General features: G+C 39.2%; 1 protein-coding gene across 1 annotated transcript; it reads left to right on the top strand.

Annotated features, from left to right (window-relative positions):
- The first annotated feature begins 4499 nt into the window (after positions 1-4499).
- angptl6 (angiopoietin-like 6) lies at positions 4500-19970 on the top strand. Its single transcript, XM_036567521.1, has 7 exons — positions 4500-5053; positions 6935-7439; positions 9072-9206; positions 9327-9516; positions 15682-15875; positions 18268-18538; positions 19264-19970. Exons 2-7 carry the CDS (start codon positions 6978-6980, stop codon positions 19446-19448), a joined length of 1437 nt encoding a protein of 478 aa, XP_036423414.1. The 5' UTR covers positions 4500-5053; positions 6935-6977; the 3' UTR covers positions 19449-19970.
- Positions 19971-20466: the final 496 nt, after the last annotated feature.

Below are 20466 nucleotides of genomic sequence, written 5' to 3'. Positions count from 1 at the left end.
CCCCCTCCTTGTTTCTACGCTCATTGTCCATTTTATCAGCTCCACTTACTACATAGGTGCACTTTGTAGTTCTACAGTTACAGACTGTAGTCCATCTGTTTCTCTGCATACTTTGTTAGCCCACTTTTACTCTGTTCTTCAGTGGTCAGGACCCCCCATGGACCCTCACAGAGCAGGTGCTATTTGGCAGTGGTGGACAAAGTACACAAACCATGTACTTGAGCTAAAGTAGAGATACCCAAGGTAAAATATTACTCCAGTAAAAGTAGAAGTTCCTCCCTTTAGACCTCCACTTGAGTAAAAGTACTAAAAGATTAATTATGGCTCTGATGACCTATTATCATTTTTGTAAGAAGACTCTTCCTCATTAACTGATTGTAGGTGAAAATACTCCAGTGTCTCTCTTGGTAAACCAGTCTTTTAATAGAATGTCATTAATTAGTGACGCTGATGTCTATTAAAATTATCATAAGCACAAAACACTGAAGGCAAACAGTTTCCATCAGGTAGAACTGAGTGGCTCTGAAATCACTTTTTGTGAACAAGCAAAGTTTCAGTTTAAGATTTATTTGAAACTTGGTTACAAGTTTAAGTTTAATAAAAACTTGCTTTAAACTCAGAATCACAAATGAGTTTTCCTTTACTAAACTGCATCTGTAGGTCTCTGTTCATAAACATCAACCAGCCAAAACTAATTTACTATAAAATGAAAGTGTTTGTATAAATTCTGAAAAAAGACACGTCAGTCACAACTTGATATGTGTACATATTTCTATATTGTGGTCTTTCTACACAAAGTTAGGTTAGAGTTGGGAGTTTCTGCCATCATTTATGTTGAATAGACACTCCCAAAATTTTACGCCGCTGCACTGACGTTGAACCATATGCCTGCACTGGGTCGGTATGACCAACAGGTCAAAACAAGCTCAAAACAAAGTGCGCTCTGTGCCCTGATTGGTGTTCTTGCTTTGCACTTCTTTCGTTTTGACATGTTACGTTTTATGCACACATAAACCAAAAGGAACGACATATTTATCATAATGTAGTGGAGTAAAAAGTGAGATATTTGACTTTGAAATGTGGAGTGAAAGTAAAAAGTCACTCAAAATGGAAAAACTTCAGTAAAGTACAGGAAAAAACTACTTAAGTACAGTAACTAATTACATTTACTTTGTTACTGTCCACCACTGCTATTTGGGTAGTGGATCATTCTCAGTGCTGCAGTAACACTGATGTGGTGGTGGTGTTTGTGTTGCGCTGGTCTGAGTGGATCAGACACAGCAGTGCCTCGCAGTGTGCTGCATGCATTTTAAAAACAATTTTTAGGCAAAAGGCTTATCTCAAAACGATCATATATGCTGCGGCCCTCTGGTTCCTATCACCACCACTGTAAACAATTCTAACTTGGTAAGTTTCTTTAGAATTGAGCATTTCACACCAAACCACTCTGAATGACTTCGTTTACGTCTCAATGACTGAACTATGCAGAATATCTAAAAAGTGGATTTCCTCTTTAAGGCACAGTAGCAGTAAAAATACACTTTTTTTGCATTTTATAAAACATCTGGCAAAATAATTACTTTTCACTCTCAAAGATGTATTTGTGGCTGAACATCTGGGTGCAGTGTTTGGATGCTCTTCTGTTTCATTTGGAGATCTTAGATCTCATTTCACTCTGAAACCTCATTAATTGCCTATTTGTTGCTAAAAAGGAAAAATGATTGAATAGAAGTCTTTCTGTTTGACTACACATTACAGAACCAGATGTTTTTTCACATTTTATTCTTCCACTAGACGCCTTATAGAGCCTTTATAATAGGAATCCACATTCTACTCACTTTTAAAATAAAAGAGCTTAATATGCTGTTAAAGTTTCAAAATGTCTCATTCACTCCATACAGTCCAGATGTGGAATTTCAGCTACAAAAACAGCAAGTTTTAAAAGGCTCATATCCTATATTTCATAAATACTTTATCTTTGCCCCTGAGGACCACTTGTGTCCACTTGTGTGGTTTTATGTAAGAAAAATGGTCATAATGGTCATAATTCCTTTTTATATGACCATTTTCTGATCTCTCTTCATCCCTTAGAATCAAACTGGTTGTTTCTGTTATTGTGTCTTTAAGCCTAATATGTATAAATGAGCTTGTAAATGAGCTCTGTTCTGATTGGCTGCCCTGCATTGTGCCTCGTGCAAAAAGCGCTGAGAGCTGAAATCCTTAAAACATCAACATGAATGGGTGGGGCTAAACTGCTATAGGCTGAATTGGTATAATATGCCACTTTGAAACTAAGCGTCCATATGTGGACGGTATGGACGGAGGATTTAATGGTACATTTTAAAGCTTTATTTCAAAAGAGTGAGGGAAATTCAGTTTGTCATTATATTGACCCTAAAAAATGCTTTATGTAATGACATCATTTCCTGCAAAAATCTGTCAGAGTGAACTTTTACTTGACTGACTTGAGATAAGGAGAAGTTTGGAAAATGATCATGAAATAATAATTCATTGAATTATGAATGTTTTGGAACATAAAACCACATAACTGTCCATAAAGGGGACTTTATGACAAATAAAATGTAGGATATGGGCTCTTTAAATGGTTTACACACCCTGTAAACTTAAATTAGTTAACTTTACTTAAAAATTCATGCAAACTGATGAGTGGAAAAATAAGTGAACTCACTTAACAGGTTCAATCTTAAATAACGTCAGACATGAGTTGTAGCTACTTCCTAATTTTCAGTGATCCTCACTTCTGCAGTAATTAAAGTTAACTCAAACTGCCCCATCTTTTTAAATGGTGTCCAGTGCTCTACTTTTTCAAGTTCTGCTTACTGTGAATTAGTCGGGCTAACTTGAATCAAAGACTCTACCGTATGTAATGTATTGGCATCAATTAAAACAACTCCATTGTTTCATACAGTAACAAATAAATGTCTCAGCTTAAACTAGAATCACCCATTTCAGAGGATTTGAATAGCTTAATGCACATCTGCCATTCTGTTAGTGTTCATGGCTCCAGGCTGAACTGGTAAACCTGAACACAAAACACCATCATGGTGAGAATAACAACAACATGTAAAATGCATCCAAGCCTCTCATTTAACATGAGAATACGCTATGACACAAAATAACATTTTGCAAAGAGAGTTATATTAAAAGAGGTATTTAACAGAAAAAAAACTAGCTAAAAAATGCTGGGAAGCCTTTTGGACAAAAGACTCTTCAGTCTCCAGGGGCCATCCAAATTACCTGGGGTATTTACACACCCTAACTACACCCTAAGACCTTTTTTCCATTAACAGCTGAAATGCATTGCTCTGTGATAATAAAATATACCAGCCTTGCTTGAAATGTAAGCACATCTCAAAACCCTCATAACCAACCATCTTGGGCTACAATGGTTGGGTTAGCTTTTTCTGCATTAACATACTCGGCCACCTCCCTACTGCAAGTGTGAGATTTGTACAGTGCCCACAAGTGCACCTGTATAGAAGGACATGGTACCCTCATGGCCTAATAGCATTTTTCACAGCTTAATGTCAAAAAGAATTAAATTTAGACAAAGTTTAAAGGAATCCACTTTATTTATTCAGAATTCAGTACATCTAAGAAATCAGGATGTGGGTTATATCAAACATGGACCTGCTACAGTTTTAGGGAATGTTCTACCGTTCTGGCACCTCTGCCGCTCACTCAATCATTTTCTGGCACTACGTTAGCTCTTCGGCAGCTTGAGTCAGTGGCTCATACTGGTAAGGCTCAAGACGCACTGCCTGATCAGAAACACCTTCCCTCGCTCAGGAAAGGGATGGTAGTAGAGGAAAATCATCAACCTCATAACCTCTCAGTTGTAAAAGTGCTGTTTGATTCTGTCACTCTCCGTATTTCATGGTGGTTAACGTTAGCTATAAAAACACAGCAGCCCAGCCCACCCAGTTTCCCTCCCAGCCCCACCTCCAAACCTGTATATCAAAGAAGTGCCCCTCCCATTTTTGAGCTTTTTTCAAAGTTGAGCCAGGGGTGGAGTTAGTCTTTAAGCCCAAAGATAAAGACTGTCCAACAGGAATGTCCCTCAGCTCTTTTCCTGTTGGACAGGCTTGACTTTGGGCTTAATTTCTCTGGCTAAACTGAGAAATACTGCTTTGTGATATATTTGTAAAATAACGCTGTTGTCGGAACAAAACTTCATATCTCCAATATGAAAACTTTACAGGAGAGGGAAAAAAAATACTCTACTTTTAATGTAAGTCAGTGGAACCAGACATTTTTCCAAGTAATTTTGGGTCATTTCCGTTGGTCCATTTATCATGAAATTTACACACAATGTGGAGGACAATGGGCACTTTCAAATTATATCAAAAACTGAAAAACGACAAAAATGGAGATACAAGGTTTTGTCCCGACAGCATTGATAAGTAAAGTAAACACGAAAAACTAAGCTAGTGCAGTTATTATGTTTTACAGTATAAGTGTACGCACATTGACCTGTGGACTATGTTAGTAAAGTCAAACAGCTAGTCGTGGGCAGGCCGTCACTGCTGACTGAGCACTCCAAGTCTTCTGATAAACTCGTCTTAATGGAGAAGTTGGAGACAGAGTGGAGGTCAGGGCCGTTTGGGAGCTGAGAGGAGGGAGGAGGTGTTATTAGGCTGCTTTGTAATTATTCGCCTCTCTTTGTTTAGAGAGTTCAGGACAGCGGCTGATCTGGCTACTTTAAAGCCACACTGTCAGGGTGACGCTCACTCCCATCCTGCTCCGCACTCGCGAATCTCTCTGAACAGGGCAGGACTAGAGTAGTTCTCTGACTGTAGAGGACACAAGATAACCATCCTAACTGATGTACTGATTCGACCACATGCCGTTTCCTCATCTTCATTTAATTCTTCATTTTGAAGCAAAGGGTTCCTTGTTTCTTAGCTAAGCCTAAAACTGCAGTTTGAAGATCGAGAGCGTAGTCTGACCCAATCTCAACTTAAGCGCTGATTGACCTTCTCATTGGACACCAACAGGGATACAGGGATATTCTGGCTTTCCTCATACGAAGGTGAGGCAATCTGGCATTTTTCTGCAAATGTTGTGCACAATTTTGTTTATTTGCTGAGTTTAACATAAAACATAAAATAAAACATAAGTTGTGTCATAACTTTTGTACAGGCAACACAATTTTTTTTACATTTATATTTTTTATATATTTTTCCAATGAAAATATTCTTTTCTTTATATGTATTTTTGAAGACTGTATGTTAAGTGTGTGAAGTGTGTTCTCTGTACAGGAAGGGTTAACTTATTTTCACTTAGAAAATCAACAACAAAATATGTAAACCTTTGTATACGACTGTGTGTGTGTGTATATATATATATATATATATATATATATATATCATGACAAAAAGTTTATGACAATCAGTTGGTCTATAGTTAAAACCTTCAATCAAAATCATGTTGTCTGATACTATTTACATTATGGAGATTAAGCCTGGCTCCCCAGACCCAGATTAGGCTTTATCCTAGACTGAAATGGCTTTCAATAATGATTTACCATCAATCTTGCAATTTAGCCCTAGACTAGGCTTAATCCATGCCCACGGGACTGGGCCTAAGGGTATGTAAGTGGCCCATGCTTCAGTTTCTCACTCTCATGTTTACACTATTGAAATATTAGTTTCATTGTAGTTACAGAATAATTCATAGTAATTGCTGAAAAATAAGTCTTAAGGGCAACGACTGAACAATAAGTGTGACGTTCAAAGCAAATCTATGCGGAAGCTTTCAATTTGGATGTGTATTGACTCTGAACCATGGAATGGGGGAGAGTGTTGGCTCGGGCTGTTGTTTTGTTGACCATGGTTTTGCTCATGTTGACTTGCTAATTAAGCCAGCAATAAGCTTAGGCCTCCCAGAGTTAACTAGGGACATCTGGCATGCATCACTGCGACAGAACCTTTGGGCTACAATCAGAAAGACTGTGTTTTTTGCTAGTTGTGCACTTTTTTCAAGGGCACTTTTTTCCCAATGATCAAATAGCATAATTGAATAATGCATGCTGGGTATTGTAGTGAGAGAGCACAAAAAAGATAAAATATCATGAATTCTGGCAAACTGAAGCTGAAGGATATAATGCTATATATATAATGACAATATAAGTGTGAAGGGTCATGGGCAGGCTGCTACAGCTGACTGAGCACTCCAAGGCCCAATCCCGTTTCACCCCTTGTGCCTACCACTTAGCCCTTACATCTCCATTTTGCACGTTATGGGTAGGGTGTCCTGATTTCTGTTGAGGTAGGGCAAAGTGTTAGGGCTACATGGCTCTCCAAATTGAGGTTTTTCAGAGGCACACTCCAAAAAGAGTGTTATGAAAATATAAATAAAAACCAGCAAGATGGGTGCACGAGCGACCAAATAAACTTAAATATTTTCTCTCTTGAGAATTTACAATAACCAGCTCAATTTCCTGTTCCACTATTTAAGGTGTAACAGGAAAATTCAAACAAGAAGCTGGTGAATAGCTGACTTCAGCTTCATATCACTGAAGAATTAGGGGTGGGCAATAATAAATGTCGCACCCCCCCTTTTTGAAGGCATTTGGTTCTTTAAATGTAACTAAAGCCCAGCAGTGACGTTACTGAACTTTACCCTCCTCTGCTATCAGACTGGCAGGGTCGCCTACAGAGCACCACTAGTAGCCTGTTAATGAAGTAATGATGGTCCCATTTCTTACGGGAAGATTTTAACCACTACCCCTAGTAACTGGGCAAGGTGACTCTCGAAAACAAGGGGAAGGGGTAAAAATAAGAAATAGGCTTGGGCCAAATTCTTCTGATAAACTCTTTTAATGGAGAAGGTGGAGACAAAGTGGAGGTCAGGCCTGTTTGGGACAGAATATGATATGACAAATATATTGAATAAGTGTCTTTCTTCTCAGAGAGGCCTACAGTAGCTGAAAGGAGCAACCACTGGACACACCGATGGAGCCTCAGGTATCATGTGCTTTACTGCTGCTGGTAGGTTTGGTGATGTTGGGTGCAGAGGGTCGTGACAGCTCCAAAAGTGAGGGTGCTCAGAAACGTCCGTCACGCTCATCTGAGCAGAAAGCAGGACGCTGCTCCTACACCTTCATCGTTCCCCAGCAGAAGCTGAAGGGGGCGCTGTGCGTGAGCACGGAGACGGCCCGGGCCAACAGCTCAGAGACGGTCGCCCTGCGAGCTTTGCTTGATCGGCAGCAACAGCAGCTGGAGATCCTGCGCGGGCGGCTGGAGCAGGAGGGGGCGCTGGCGAGCGAGGTCAGCGTGCTGCGGCGAGAGAGCAGCAGCATGAATGCCCGCATCACCCAGCTGTATGCCCAGCTGCTGCACGAGATCATCCACAAGCAGGACCAGGCACTGGAGCAGCGACGTCTGGAGAGCCAGCTGCTGAACGCAACCTCACAGGTAGTCCTAAATTTGCAAAACAGTGTAGAAAAAAGCATGGAAGGAGCTCCTGTTATGTGCTCATACCTGAAATGGGGCTGTTCTCTATTATATTAATAATTAAAACTAGTGGTTATGATATTTAAGCAATTAAATGAGTAAACGAAAAAGGCCAAACAATAAAAATGGACCTAATTGCACAGTAACAAACCATGCAACATTTTCAAAAATATATTCTTGAATACTTTACTGTAAAAATATAAACCTTTCCAAAGATTTAATGAATAAATAAAAACACAAAAGTGGCAAAAAGTAGGAGAAAAATTCATCAAAATATCATTACTAACAAAAGTGTATTTCCTGAAGAAAATGCAGAGTAACTTCTAGAAGGTTACTATGGTATTTTAGCTGGTTCCTAAGGTGTTGCTATGATATTCCAGGTGGTTGCTAAGGTGTTGCTAAGCGGTTGCTATGGTATCCCAGGTGGTAGCTAAGGTGTTGCTAAGTGGTTGCTATGGTATCTCAGGTGGTTGCTAAGGTATTGCTAGGTGGTTGCTATGGTATCCCAGGTGGTTGCTAGGGTGGTCCTAGGTGGGTGCTATAGTATCCCAAGTGGTTGCTAAGGTGTTGCTAAACGGTTGCTATAATATCTCAAATAGCTGCTAAGTTGTTGCTAAGTGCTATGGTATATCAAGTGACCTCTGTGGCATCCTAGATGGTTACCAGGGTGTTGCTAGGTTCTTGCTAGGGTATTTCAAGTGGTTGCTATGGTATCCCAGGTGGTTGCTAGGGTGTTGCTAGATGGTTCCTATGCTATCCTAGATGGTTGCCAGTGTGTTGCTAGGGTATTGCTAGGGTATTGCTGGGTGGTTGCTATGGCAACTGAAGTGGTCACTAAGGTGTTGGTACTTAATCATTTAGTGATAATTGTCTGAGGACCATATGCCCAATCAAAAAGCTGTATACAAGCACGCCATTCCCAATCAGACCAAACATTCTGGAGAGGGAACAGTGTTGATATCTCAAAAACTGCGGGATGAGTTGGTGGACAAAGGGTCTGAAGCCGACATTACAAAATGTACGCATATTATGTGCAATTACACATTCCCACCAGAGAGGTCTCTAAATCCCCAAAACCTACAGAATATTTAGGTGGGCCTAAAAACATTAACACAGTTGTTTTGGGCTCCAACCCTAGTTGACCCCACCTCATCCACTTAATAATTGCTTTCAGAAGTCCTTGATTAGCTGAATAAGGTGTGTTAGATTTGGGTTGGAGGGAGATTTCACAGTAGAGGGCTGGTGTCCACTGGGCTAGGGTATGTCCTAAACTACAGAAAAATATGGCTTGAGGGGTAAAGTTCCATTATTATACAGATTGCTATCATTACTAACAAGTCAGAGGATGGAGAATAGTTTGAGCTCAAGATGGACTTGGTGATTAGGTCATCGTATGACTCAGATGCAAGGAAAACACAGAACAATGCAGAGTAGTGGATGTCCAGGTCTGGAGTTGGGAAAGAGTATTATAGATAATGCTCACTGGCCCATACTAGATTTCATACACTCACTTTTTATACACTCAACATTACTTCCACCCTGATCTCTGATCCGTTACTCCATCTCTGCTCCTTTGGTCTGGAATGGCCTCAGGTGCTACAGCTAACCAACAACTATAGGGATTTGGAGAGGAAGTATGAGGCCCTTGCCACTCTGGTGAGCAACCAGAGTCAGCTGGTGATACGCTTAGAGAAACACTGCCAGCTCAGCGACGCCATCAAAGCACAGGTGAGAGCCGTCCGACAGCCATATGAACACATCAGTCTCAGTAGTTATCAAACGATATATGCAATAGAGTGTTATATCACATATTATTAATCATATATAAATTTATCATGACCCTGACAGGAAGCCGAGCTGTCCGAAAGACTGCAGAACAGCTCTGAGTCTAAATCTGCAGTCAGCAACATTCAAAGGGACCAGAGCGCCTCCCTGCACAAGGAGGAAACACTACAGGAAGTTCAAGAGTTCTTTACTCCATCATCAGAGCTTCCTACAGACGCACCGTTCATCAGTTTCCCTGTCACTAAGACTCCAGGTACAGTTAAATCTACTCGAAATATTAAAATAATGGTTTGGCCAAACATGTTTGGTGTCTGAATTTTCCTTATTTAGTTTTGTACTGGAGCTATGCGGCGAACATAGTTAACAAAAAATGGAAGCTTATAGCAACCAATACGAATTTTACACACCATATTAGGTTATTAAGCCTAGGTGGACAAAAGTGCAGCCAACATTGAGGCTTCAAGATGCTACTACTCTATCTGTCTGTGTTGTGTACTTTTGTCCATTTTTGTAGATAATATTACTTCATAAAGATCTCTTAAGTTGTTGGCCTCGTCTGTGTCATTTCCCAGGGTGTCACTGGACCCTCGGCATTACACTAACATACACATAACACTCCTTCACACTGAAATGACATCACAAAAAAGTAACTTTGTTGTTAACACTGTCAACACTACTGCAAAGCAAGTGTGGCTTAGTGTGAGCATGTTGTCAAGAATGTGTTGTTAAGGATGTGATTGAGATGGCAGAAATATTGCAGCTAACATGTTGGCGCAAAGTCTTCTGGGGATAAAAGACCTCGTGTTGAATATGGCGAGCTCGCGTTAGCTCTAGATTAGCTCATTAGCTGATCTAAGACAGCCTCCTTTGCTCTTCAGCATGAAAATTACCAATTTATCTCCGTTTTTGAATAATAAAGCATGTTGTCCTCTGTGTGCTGCAAAATCTTTGCGCTGCTGATATGCAGATACTTTAGTCTCTTGACAGCAGTGATGTCACCTAAAAGGTAAGATTGTGGCCCTGTGTTCATTTTGGCCAAATCTCACTTTAGAGACCACTGTAGCACCACTGTGAGTGGGCATGTTTACATGTTTCATTTTGGCCAGACTGTCTCCTTAAATAATCACAAATAGATGTAGTTGCGTGGTTTCTGACACTTTATGCTCATTTCATCTTTAATCCAAAGCGAGGCTGAGGTAAGAAAATTCCAGATTAATTTATGGCCTACTACTCTGCTGAACAGGAAGCATTTTATGCAGGTCTAAGTTGGTCTATGCTGGTTCAAAGTGGTCTAGTGCTGGTCTGGTTCTGGTTTATGTTGGTTGACCAGCATACCAGCATCAATACACAACATATCCTGGTTTTGGTGGTGATCAGCATATCAACTTCCATTGTTCCTGACCAGCATCCAAAACACAACATATGCTGGTTTTGCTGGTGACCACCGTGATGGACAATGCTGGTTTTTATGCAGGGTAGTCTTAAGCTGTTCCCCAATTTTAGAATAAATGATGTATAAAAATGGGCTGGGGAGGGGTGTTAAATATAAGATCAGTGATGCTGAAAAGCTACAGCAACTGAATTGAGAGCTATATTATTAAGTGCAAGCAGGTTTAAGAATCATAGATGAGAGTAGACAAGGTTTGTTTAGTAATTATTAATGTTTTAGCAATTTATACTTATTAAGAATGTGATTTCTGACTAATTTTGATATTTGAGTATCCTTTAAGAGGACTTTGGCCAAAATGAACACAGGGCTACAATCTTACCTTTTAGGTGACATCACTGCTGTCAAGAGACTAAAATATCTGCATATCAGCAGCGCAAAGATTTTGCAGCACACAGAGGACAACATGCTTTATTATTCATAAACCTCATAGCATATTTTGTCTACACACGAGTACTTAAAAAATCCCATGCTACAACAGTTCTCTCAAAACCAAAGACTTTAATTTTGAGTTGGGCTTTAAACCTTACTGTGTATGCAGAGTCTATGCTCCTCATGTGCTCTGTGGAAGCTCTTTGTGTCAGTGACATTTAACCCACAGAATGATTAAACAGAGCTTGACCAGAGGCAGCTGTGTCCAGCACTCACACATACACACGGAAAATGTAATCACCACTCTGCTTAAAGTACTTTGAATGTAAACTTGATTACAGCCATCATGCTATTTGATTGTTGAGAGTAGAGAGCAAATAGTCTAAGGTGGCTCCTTTAACAGCCCCACTTTTCACAAGTTACAGCTACCAGACACAGTACTGGCAACAGGAAGACAGAGAACAGAGGGGGAATACCAGTAAAGTGGTTGAGGTTTTGTTGCATTTTGTGCATCTTAGCTTGTGCCATTCAACTGTCTGATGAAGTTATGGTTGGGCAAATTACTATTTTACAAAATTGGCACTTCATGTAATCATTCAGGCAAGACATGCCTGATATGTGGTTCTTTAGTTTTGCATTGGAGCTACAAGGCCAACAAGTGATAGAAGCTTAATGGCATTGTGCAAATCACCTGCCTAAATCATTACACACTTGCCATGAATTGCCTAGAGTTGTCATGTAGACTTGCTTATAGAGAAGTACAAGGGTACTCATGCTCGGTTCACTATTCAAGGTGCCTATATTTGAGTACTGAAAACACCATTTGGGTATTCATCAAAGGAAAACAGAGAAAATATACAGGCCATAGATTCAGCAATGAGTGCCAAAGACATGTTATGGTCAGTTATGGTGTGAGAAGTCAGAGACTGCCCTTCATTTATTTAAATCCTAGTCAAACTATCAATTTAACTCTCATTATTCGTTTTTTCCGGAGATATTTCTGAGGAGATTAGATAAAAGATAACCCACTTGCAAACAGAAGAAAAAAGTCAAAGGAAAATACTGAAGTTCAACCACGGAGTTCAAAAATATCTAAAAAGATATAGAGAAAATGAGACTCCTAACAACCATGGAAGATGTGGTAGACCATCAAAACTGTCCTCTTTCATCTAAGAGAGAGAGGAGAACTCACACTGTGAGAAGACAACTCAGCGCTGTGGGTCTAAAAGGATGTGTAGCTGTCAAGGAGCTCTTACAGGAAAAGGTGACAGACACAAAAGAAGAACATTAACAAATCAAACAACGAAGCTGCTGATCTTCTCAGAACATTAGATTGACCACCCAGAGTCCAGACTTCAATATCACTGACTGTGTTTGGGATTACTTGGTTTGAGTAAGGCAGAAAATGCAACCAACTTCTAAGACTGAACTTTGGAGGTGTGGAGGAACGTCCCTGCAGATTTCTTTGAGAAATTGAAAGTGAGTCTCCTGAAAATACTGAAAATTTTGTTATTATACATAGTTGTTTATGCTTCAGTTAAATATATGTTTTCTGCTAAAAAATATAAAACTTATACAGTGCCTTGCAAAAGTATTCAAACCAAGGTCATCAGAGTCACCTGGATTACAAATGACACTTTGATATTTTGTGCTATGTCATATTTTCATTTAAAATATTTACCCTGAAAATTAATTCATTTTAAGTGATATTGGTTTTTTTTATATAAGAAAATACTATGTGACAAATATGGCTAACTGATAAATGCTGTTTGCATAAGTAATCTTATGTGCTGTGGAAGCTCCAAGTTTACAAAGATGAAAGATATTGTCTTAATGAGGACACACTGGCCTCTACCTGTGAGTCATTAAAAACGTTACATTTTTCTGGACTCATAATTCAAGTATCATTGTTTTGACTACGAATATGAAGGAAGGCTGTGAATATTAGGACCAAAGACCAAATTAGGACCAAACATTTTGGGACGCTGTGCAAAATGTAAATAAAAAAGAACGCAATGACGTACGAGTCATTTAAACCCTATATTTAATTGAAAATAGTAGAAAAGACAACATATCAAATGTTTAAACTGAGAAATTGTATTGCTTTTTGAAAAATACATGCTCATTTTGAATTTGATTGTAGCAACATGTTTCAAAAAAGTTGGGATGGGGCAACAAAAGACTGGTAAAGTTGTGTAATGCAAAACAAAAAAAAAGATAATCTCAAGTAGACTTGATTTCTGACACTGTATGACGTCCTGTTATCAATATAAATGGACAAAAGCACACTGCATAGCTAAAACAGCAGAAGCATCCGTCTTCAAGTCTGAATTTTCTCCGTGTTTTTGTCCATTTTTATAGATAACAGCATGTAATACAGTATAAGAATCCACAAGTGTGTCTTGGCTGTTTGTCTACATTTGGGAAAATTGTGTAATTGTGATTTTCTGCTGAATGAGGAACATTTTGCAGACTAGTCAGGTTGAGAAACTTCCACATGCCTTTTTCTTTTCTTTTTCTAACTCTTATTCTGTGTTTGTGCACATGTTGAAGGTAAAGGATGATGCTTGATATGTTTCTTGTGGGCTTTGTGGGAGAACAGCACTGGACATTCCTCTGTAGAAAACAGATAAGCGGAAGCTGAGAGATAGGTTGCGTGTATACAGTGCATGACCTTGTTGGGGGTTTGATAAACAGACCAGAATTCCACGCCATTCCCTTGTAATCTGCTTGGCTCCTCCACACCATCTACTCATTAGAGAGTTCCCTCGCAGTCCGTCAGTAGCACTCACTTAGTGCACGTACTCATTATCAGCATATACCAGCCAACAACTTAGAAAAACAAATTCCAGCCGTCAATGTATGGATGGTCAGTCCGTGGCGGTCAAGTTGCTAAGCACTATGCCAGGGATAAAATATGCAAAGTGAGTTTGAGGGCACAGAGGTTGTAGCATCTGTAGCAGTTGTGCTAACAGAACATTTATTATTACACAAAAGTTTAGGTACTGACAGTGGGACATATATGAATGTAAGCCAGTTTAAAGCAAAAAGACAGTGGAAGCCATGGTAACATTATTGAAGCCAAGGAAGCCGCTGGACGAGCACAGCAGGTTTTCAAGGTGGATAAGGAGGCTTTTAATGACAGAGGGTGCTCCTTCAGAGCTAAGCTAACACCAGATCTATTCGATTCAGCCTTATGCTGTGAACAGTTTTATACAAGAAGTTATTGAACCTCTGTGATGTCGATGCAAAGTATGGCACGCGTACGAGTGCAGTATTTCTCTTTCCACATGTTTTTAAAATGCACAGTCATATTTAATCTGTGTTCATTTATCCAGCTTTCAACAGCTTAGGCTGGTCTTACACAGTGAAACTTTCATGTGACTTTAGTTGCTTAAAACCTACATGGAACTAAATTGCATAATGTAAAGCAAATCATTTGAAACCCTGTCGCAACAGTTGCAAGCATCTCAATATTGTGACAAAAGTATCATGAAACTGGCGATAACACAAACCATTACATACTATATTTTCAATATTTAGACTGATTTGTGTCATGGAATAATGCAATTGAATTGAATTTTAATGTAATTTTGAATGCATATATGTAGATGATTAGTGAGAAATTATAGTTACTAGGGACGCTGTATTGACTAGATTCCTTAACTAAAACACTACATTTAAGTGCTGAGGAAGCGTACAGTCAATACAGTATCCAGAGAATTTCCACTAAAGAGAACTGCTGCTCAGTAATACTTTCCGGGATGGTCAGACACAAGAGGGCGCTCCTGAGAAAGTCCAAAATGAATGGGTTCCTATGGAGCATTTGTGCAAAATCATAGTGAATCCTTGATCATTTGTTTGCACCCATTCACCCACCTTCATTGAGAACTTAATGGGCGCCTTCTAGTGTTTTCCAGTATAATGGGAGAAACATGAGGTGAATGGGCTCCCCATAAACCAGCTCTGACAGTATCGTTCAGCAGTGGCAATAGTCTCGTCAAACAGACAAGCTGAAAATTCTACACTACACAGAAAGGCTGAATTTAGTTCGACCCTGGAGCTTAGGAGTGGATAATGTGGTAAAAATATAGGGTCATGATACTTGAAGACATTATGTGGCATGTGTTTAGTTTTTCGGAGGTTCGATAAATTAGGTAAGACAGTAAGATGGAGAAAAAAGAACCAGTAGTGCCACATTTCATAAAACACTGTCAAAAACTATGAGTATGATGATGATTTTTATTCCACGTTTCACGTACTGATCTGCTCTAAATCCAATTAAACAGGGCTGAACTATGTTCTCTTTGTAAGGAAACATGCAGTTATGCTCATTAAGTACTGACAATGTCCACCCAGAAAAGTTTATTGTGAAATAATTTATCACAATAAGAATAAATTCTGTCACATTGCCCGCTCCCAGCTCCACTCCAACTCCCAACTTGCACTTAAGGGTCCATGCATAAAGGAAGAAAAGTGGTGGGGCTGCACATAGCTCCACCCCTACTCCCACCTAAGAAAGAGAAAAGGGCTGGGATGAATGAGATATAGCTCTGTCATCACCCCAAAACACCTCACTGAATGTGTCTCCCCCTGCAGGTCCATGGCGGGACTGCCAGCACGTTCTGGACTCTGGCGAAATTACAAGTGGAATCTACCTGCTGCGCCCACGCCAGTCCAACCGCCTGCTACAGGCATGGTGTGAGCACGGACGTGCACAAGGCGGCTGGACCGTCATCCAGAGGAGGCAGGATGGCTCCGTCAACTTCTTCAGGAACTGGGAGCAGTATAAGGTGAGCTTGCCTCACCCTCTTTCTCCATCTCAGTTTTTGGGTGTGTCATCTGAAACAGCTGAGGGGGATGAAGTGTGCAATATACCGATGTATAACAAAAGAGGTAAACATTATGATGTAACACACGGTACTGTGTAAAAGTAATTTTTTAATATCAGGAGATGTTCCTGAGGAGATTAGATACAAGATATAAAAGTATGAAACTGTCACTGGGGCAGTGCCCCTCTTGTCACTGGGGTGGGATCCTCAAAGATACATCTCAGTACCTTTAGTCAGGGAACATAATTGTACCATAATCCATTGAAATGATATTTTCTAAGATGTACTGACTCCACACACCCCGTCTCGTCTCCAGGCTTTTATTTTATTGCTCTGTTTTAAAACATTCGGTTATGAAAAGGTACAAATACAAACTTTTCACCTGGGAAAAACATATGTAAGGTACACAATTGGACCTTAAAACCACTGCTGTACCTTTGAGGGAACATTTACATTGTTTGTACCTTGATGAATGAAAAATGTACCTGCATAGAACCTTTATTTCTAACAGTGTATAATGAAGGAGAAAGTCAAAGTGAAAAAAACAGGAGTTTCCAAAACTGTTCAAAAATTGAGACATAGAGAAAATGGAACTCCAAATAACCCAACCAACAAAACTGCCCCCATCAGATAAACAGCACTTAAAGCTTTCATCTTTGAGCGAGAGGAGAAAATCAAGCTCCTTCAGATCTGAAAAGATCCACAGGTGTTTCTGTTCCACTATGATATAAAGGGAACATCTCCATTTTTACTTTCTGTCATTTGTTTTTTTTTTCTCATTATTTCGTTGACCAAATACCAAACAAACATTGCTGACTCACTGCACATCTTGTTGGTGTGTAAATCCTCCTATGCAATAAAAAAGTAGCAGCTGCACATTTTACAGGTTAGTTTAAAAGTTCTGGAGCATGATGTCCCAAAACAGGTCTAGAACTACAAAGTGCTCCTATATGGTAAATAGAACTGAGACAATGAGTAATAAAGGTAGACACAGTGTAGGTGTACCTAATAAAGTGCTCAGTGAGTGAATGTTTTCTGCTTTTTCTTTGACACTGGAAAGTGAATAACTTGTGCTTAATATTTGTTTTGCCTGACATTTGCACAGCACTGCAAATCATACAGATGATGGACATAAGGAGCAATTTAGTGTCTTTGAATATGAATTTGATAATTTATGCTTTACAGTTTACTATGTCTTTTTAATATTAATATTGTTATATGATGTAAGTTATAAGGTAAAGAGTGGACACAGTACTGAAAAAATTACATTTTTAGAAAATTTTAGAAAAGTAAAGCTTGTACTTGATGGCCATTTGGACTGGTAATTAAATAAATGCAGGGTGGTCACTGACTTTTGCACAGTGCTGTGTAAGTAGGCATTTTCATTTATGATTTTTAGTTGTGTAAGTCGAGCTGCAGTGCTTATAAGTGAAGGGCTATTTCTGTAAGAGGGTCTCAAATAGTTCTAAAACGCCTCACCACAGACAAAGATGAATGTTCTCTATTGAGCATTAGTTTTAGCCCAGAGCAAACCATCTCTAAAATGGTAATATTGATGATTTCTATGATTCATGATTGTTGCAGAAAACAAGAGCAAAGTGCAATTTATCAGCACAGTATCCACTTTTAGGTGACAGTTCAGCGAATAATTTAATCTACAAAATTTCCCCCCTTTACCCAAATGTAGTCAGTCAAACCAGACACATTTTGTGTCTTAAGACTTTCTTTCTTCTTAAATCTTAAGTTTGTGCCTTTAGTTTTATGGTTAATGTAGCTAAGAACTAATGGAAGCTTATACCCCACCAAACAGCCCTGTACAAACTGCATGTTTTATTCACCACTAATTCCTAAAACCACATCACATTAAATAACCTCATATTAAATGATCTCAAATTGATTTTCTTATGTGGTTTCTGGCACTGCATGGAAAGCATAACCCAAAATGGTTTGAGGCAGTTGTGATAGTTAAGGCATGTAGTTTGGACGATGCTAATTGGTGGGCTATAAGCTTCCATTACTTGATAGCTACATACAGAATCCAATAGATCAAGCAGAGGTTCAAAATACCAGCAAGACAGACACAAAGGAACTGGCAATACTTCGCACTGAATGGGAGGAGTATTTAATGTGTGACTAATTAGGAGATGAGGTACAGGTGATTTGATTTGGGAACAGGGCTAGTACTCTGGTGGCCAAACAGTGAATTGCTGACAGCTTCATCACAAAACCTCAGACACCAAACATGTCTTAGCTGACTGACTACATTGGAGTAAAAGGAAAAATTAGATTTTTGGTCAAACTATTGTTTATAACTCTGTGCACAGTGTGATATCATTTGTTTTCCTCCCCACAGCAAGGCTTCGGGAATCTGGATGGTGAGTATTGGCTGGGTCTGGAGCACCTGTACTGGCTGACCTCTCAGGCCTCCTACAAGCTAAGAGTGGTCATGGAGGACTGGCAGGGGCGGCAGGTGTTTGCCGAGTATGACAACTTTCGTGTGGAGCCCGAGAGCGACTGGTACCGTCTGAGGCTGGGAAATTACCAAGGCAACGCCGGCGACTCTCTCTCGTGGCATAGCAACAAAGCTTTCACCACTCTGGACCGCGACAAGGATGCGTACTCAGGTAGCCCTTCTTAGCTCAATTTGTGTACATCCCTTAGACTTAAAGTCTCAGAGTAAAATATAAATACATATTTGGATTATATTAAAATTGAGTACTGTGAACATCCAGTAAAGTCTGAATAAAAAATAAAACAGGATAGAAATAGGATAAAACACTGCTTATACATGGTTGATCAGAACAGAGACTCTCATTGTCCTAATATTCTACCCACTTCTGCATGCTTGACTGCCACACTTCAGTCCAACACTCCCAGTTAGTTATGCTTCCAAGGTTAGCTTTCGCTTGGTTGTTAGCTTTTGCTTGGCAAGCTTCTCTGACTCGATCAAAGAGATACCACATGGGGGGAGGCCACATCAGCCTTGTGACTGCTGAGGGCGATGCTTATGTAAGCATTATTCAAGATTAGGACTGCCCAGTACAGTACATTTATGTTTTATTAGCATGTCAGAACGGCTTATTACAAAATTATTTAAATTGTGAACAAACTATTGGTTTACATTTATAACAATTCAATCTACATTATTTAAGCTATTTTTGAATAACAATTTTTAATGTGACAAGCGATTCCAAACTTTTGAACGGTTGTGTATTTAAATCAATTTATATCACAATTATCTTTATTACATTTTTACAATTATATTTACAATTAGGTAATGTAAGTCAAATGTCTAATAATGCTAGATTCTATGGGCTATTTATTTTCTCTTCTATGTGTCTTTGCGTAGGTAACTGTGCTCACTACCAGAAGGGTGGCTGGTGGTACCACATGTGTGCCCACTCTAACCTGAATGGGGTGTGGTATAGAGGAGGGCACTACCGAAGCCGCTACCAGGATGGAGTCTACTGGGCCGAGTTCCACGGAGGCTCGTACTCCTTGAAGAAGGTCGCCATGATGATCAAGCCTATTTAACGAGAACATGTGTTCTGAGATGGACAAAGATCTAGTGAAGAGAAGCAGACAGGACATTTTCATATAGGGAGATCATCCAGATACAGGACACAGCAATAAGAGTTTAAAGGCTTCACAAAACTGGGTTCTGTATAATTTAAAGATTGTATCCTTTAGGTACTTTTTTATCTAGAAGTAGTTGTAAACTTTAGTGTAGATCATACAGTACTGTGTAAAGTCAGTGGCCACCCTTCATTATACACTTGCATAAGGAAGGAGAAGGTCAAATGAAAAGTCATTAAAACAGGAGTTTCCAAAGCTGGAGTTCAAAGGATTAATAAAAGTCGTAGAGTAAATGGGACTGCTAACAATGTGAAAGAGCAGCAGAACAGTCCCCATCAGATAAACAGTACTTAAAGTTTTCATCTTTGATAGGGAGGAGAAAATCAAGCTCCACTCTTGCTTCATCCTTCCACTGTGAGGAGACAACTCAGCAATCTTGGTCTGAAAGGATGTGTAGCAGTTCAAGAAGCCCTTACTGAGAAAAGGAAACAGACAAAAAAAAAGAATGTTTGCAAATCAAATAAAAGAATATGACAAGTTCAACCAACTTCTAAGACTAAACTTTGGAGGTGTGGTAAAATATCCCTACAGATTTCTTTGAAAAACTGAAAGTGAGTCTCGTGAAAAGAATGGAAGTTGTCATAAAAGCAAAGACAAACTAAATACTGAAAAAGTGGATATTATATGTAGTTTTCTGTGTAATTTCCTGTTAAATGTGTTCTGCTTTTCCTTTGACACTGATAAATGAAAAATGAACAACTTGTGCTTAATTATTGTTTTGCCCGACTGCACAGTACTGAAATTTAATGTCTTTGAATAACTGTCTTTTGAATTCAATGATTGATGCATTGCAGTTTAATGTCTCATTAATACTGATATTGTTATATGATGTTATATGGTAACTTTTGCTTTACTGAAATGCATTTTGTGTTGTTTGTGCCACAATATTTTTTTTTAACTTAATCTTCTCTAATAT

The sequence above is a fragment of the Colossoma macropomum genome, unplaced genomic scaffold (genome assembly GCF_904425465.1).
Source record: "Colossoma macropomum unplaced genomic scaffold, Colossoma_macropomum, whole genome shotgun sequence".
NCBI classification, from domain to species: domain Eukaryota; kingdom Metazoa; phylum Chordata; class Actinopteri; order Characiformes; family Serrasalmidae; genus Colossoma; species Colossoma macropomum.
The sequence above is the reverse complement of the archived record's forward strand: the minus strand, read 5'-3'. Positions and strand labels throughout refer to the sequence as shown.

Coding starts and splice junctions, on each gene's coding strand:
- angptl6 (XM_036567521.1), top strand. CDS start 6,978: ATGGAGCCTCAGGTATCATGTGCTTTACTGCTGCTGGTAGGTTTGGTG. Junction 9,517..15,681: donor CCCTGTCACTAAGACTCCAG/GTACAGTTAAAT, acceptor CTCCCCCTGCAG/GTCCATGGCGGGACTGCCAG. Junction 18,539..19,263: donor CGACAAGGATGCGTACTCAG/GTAGCCCTTCTT, acceptor GTCTTTGCGTAG/GTAACTGTGCTCACTACCAG.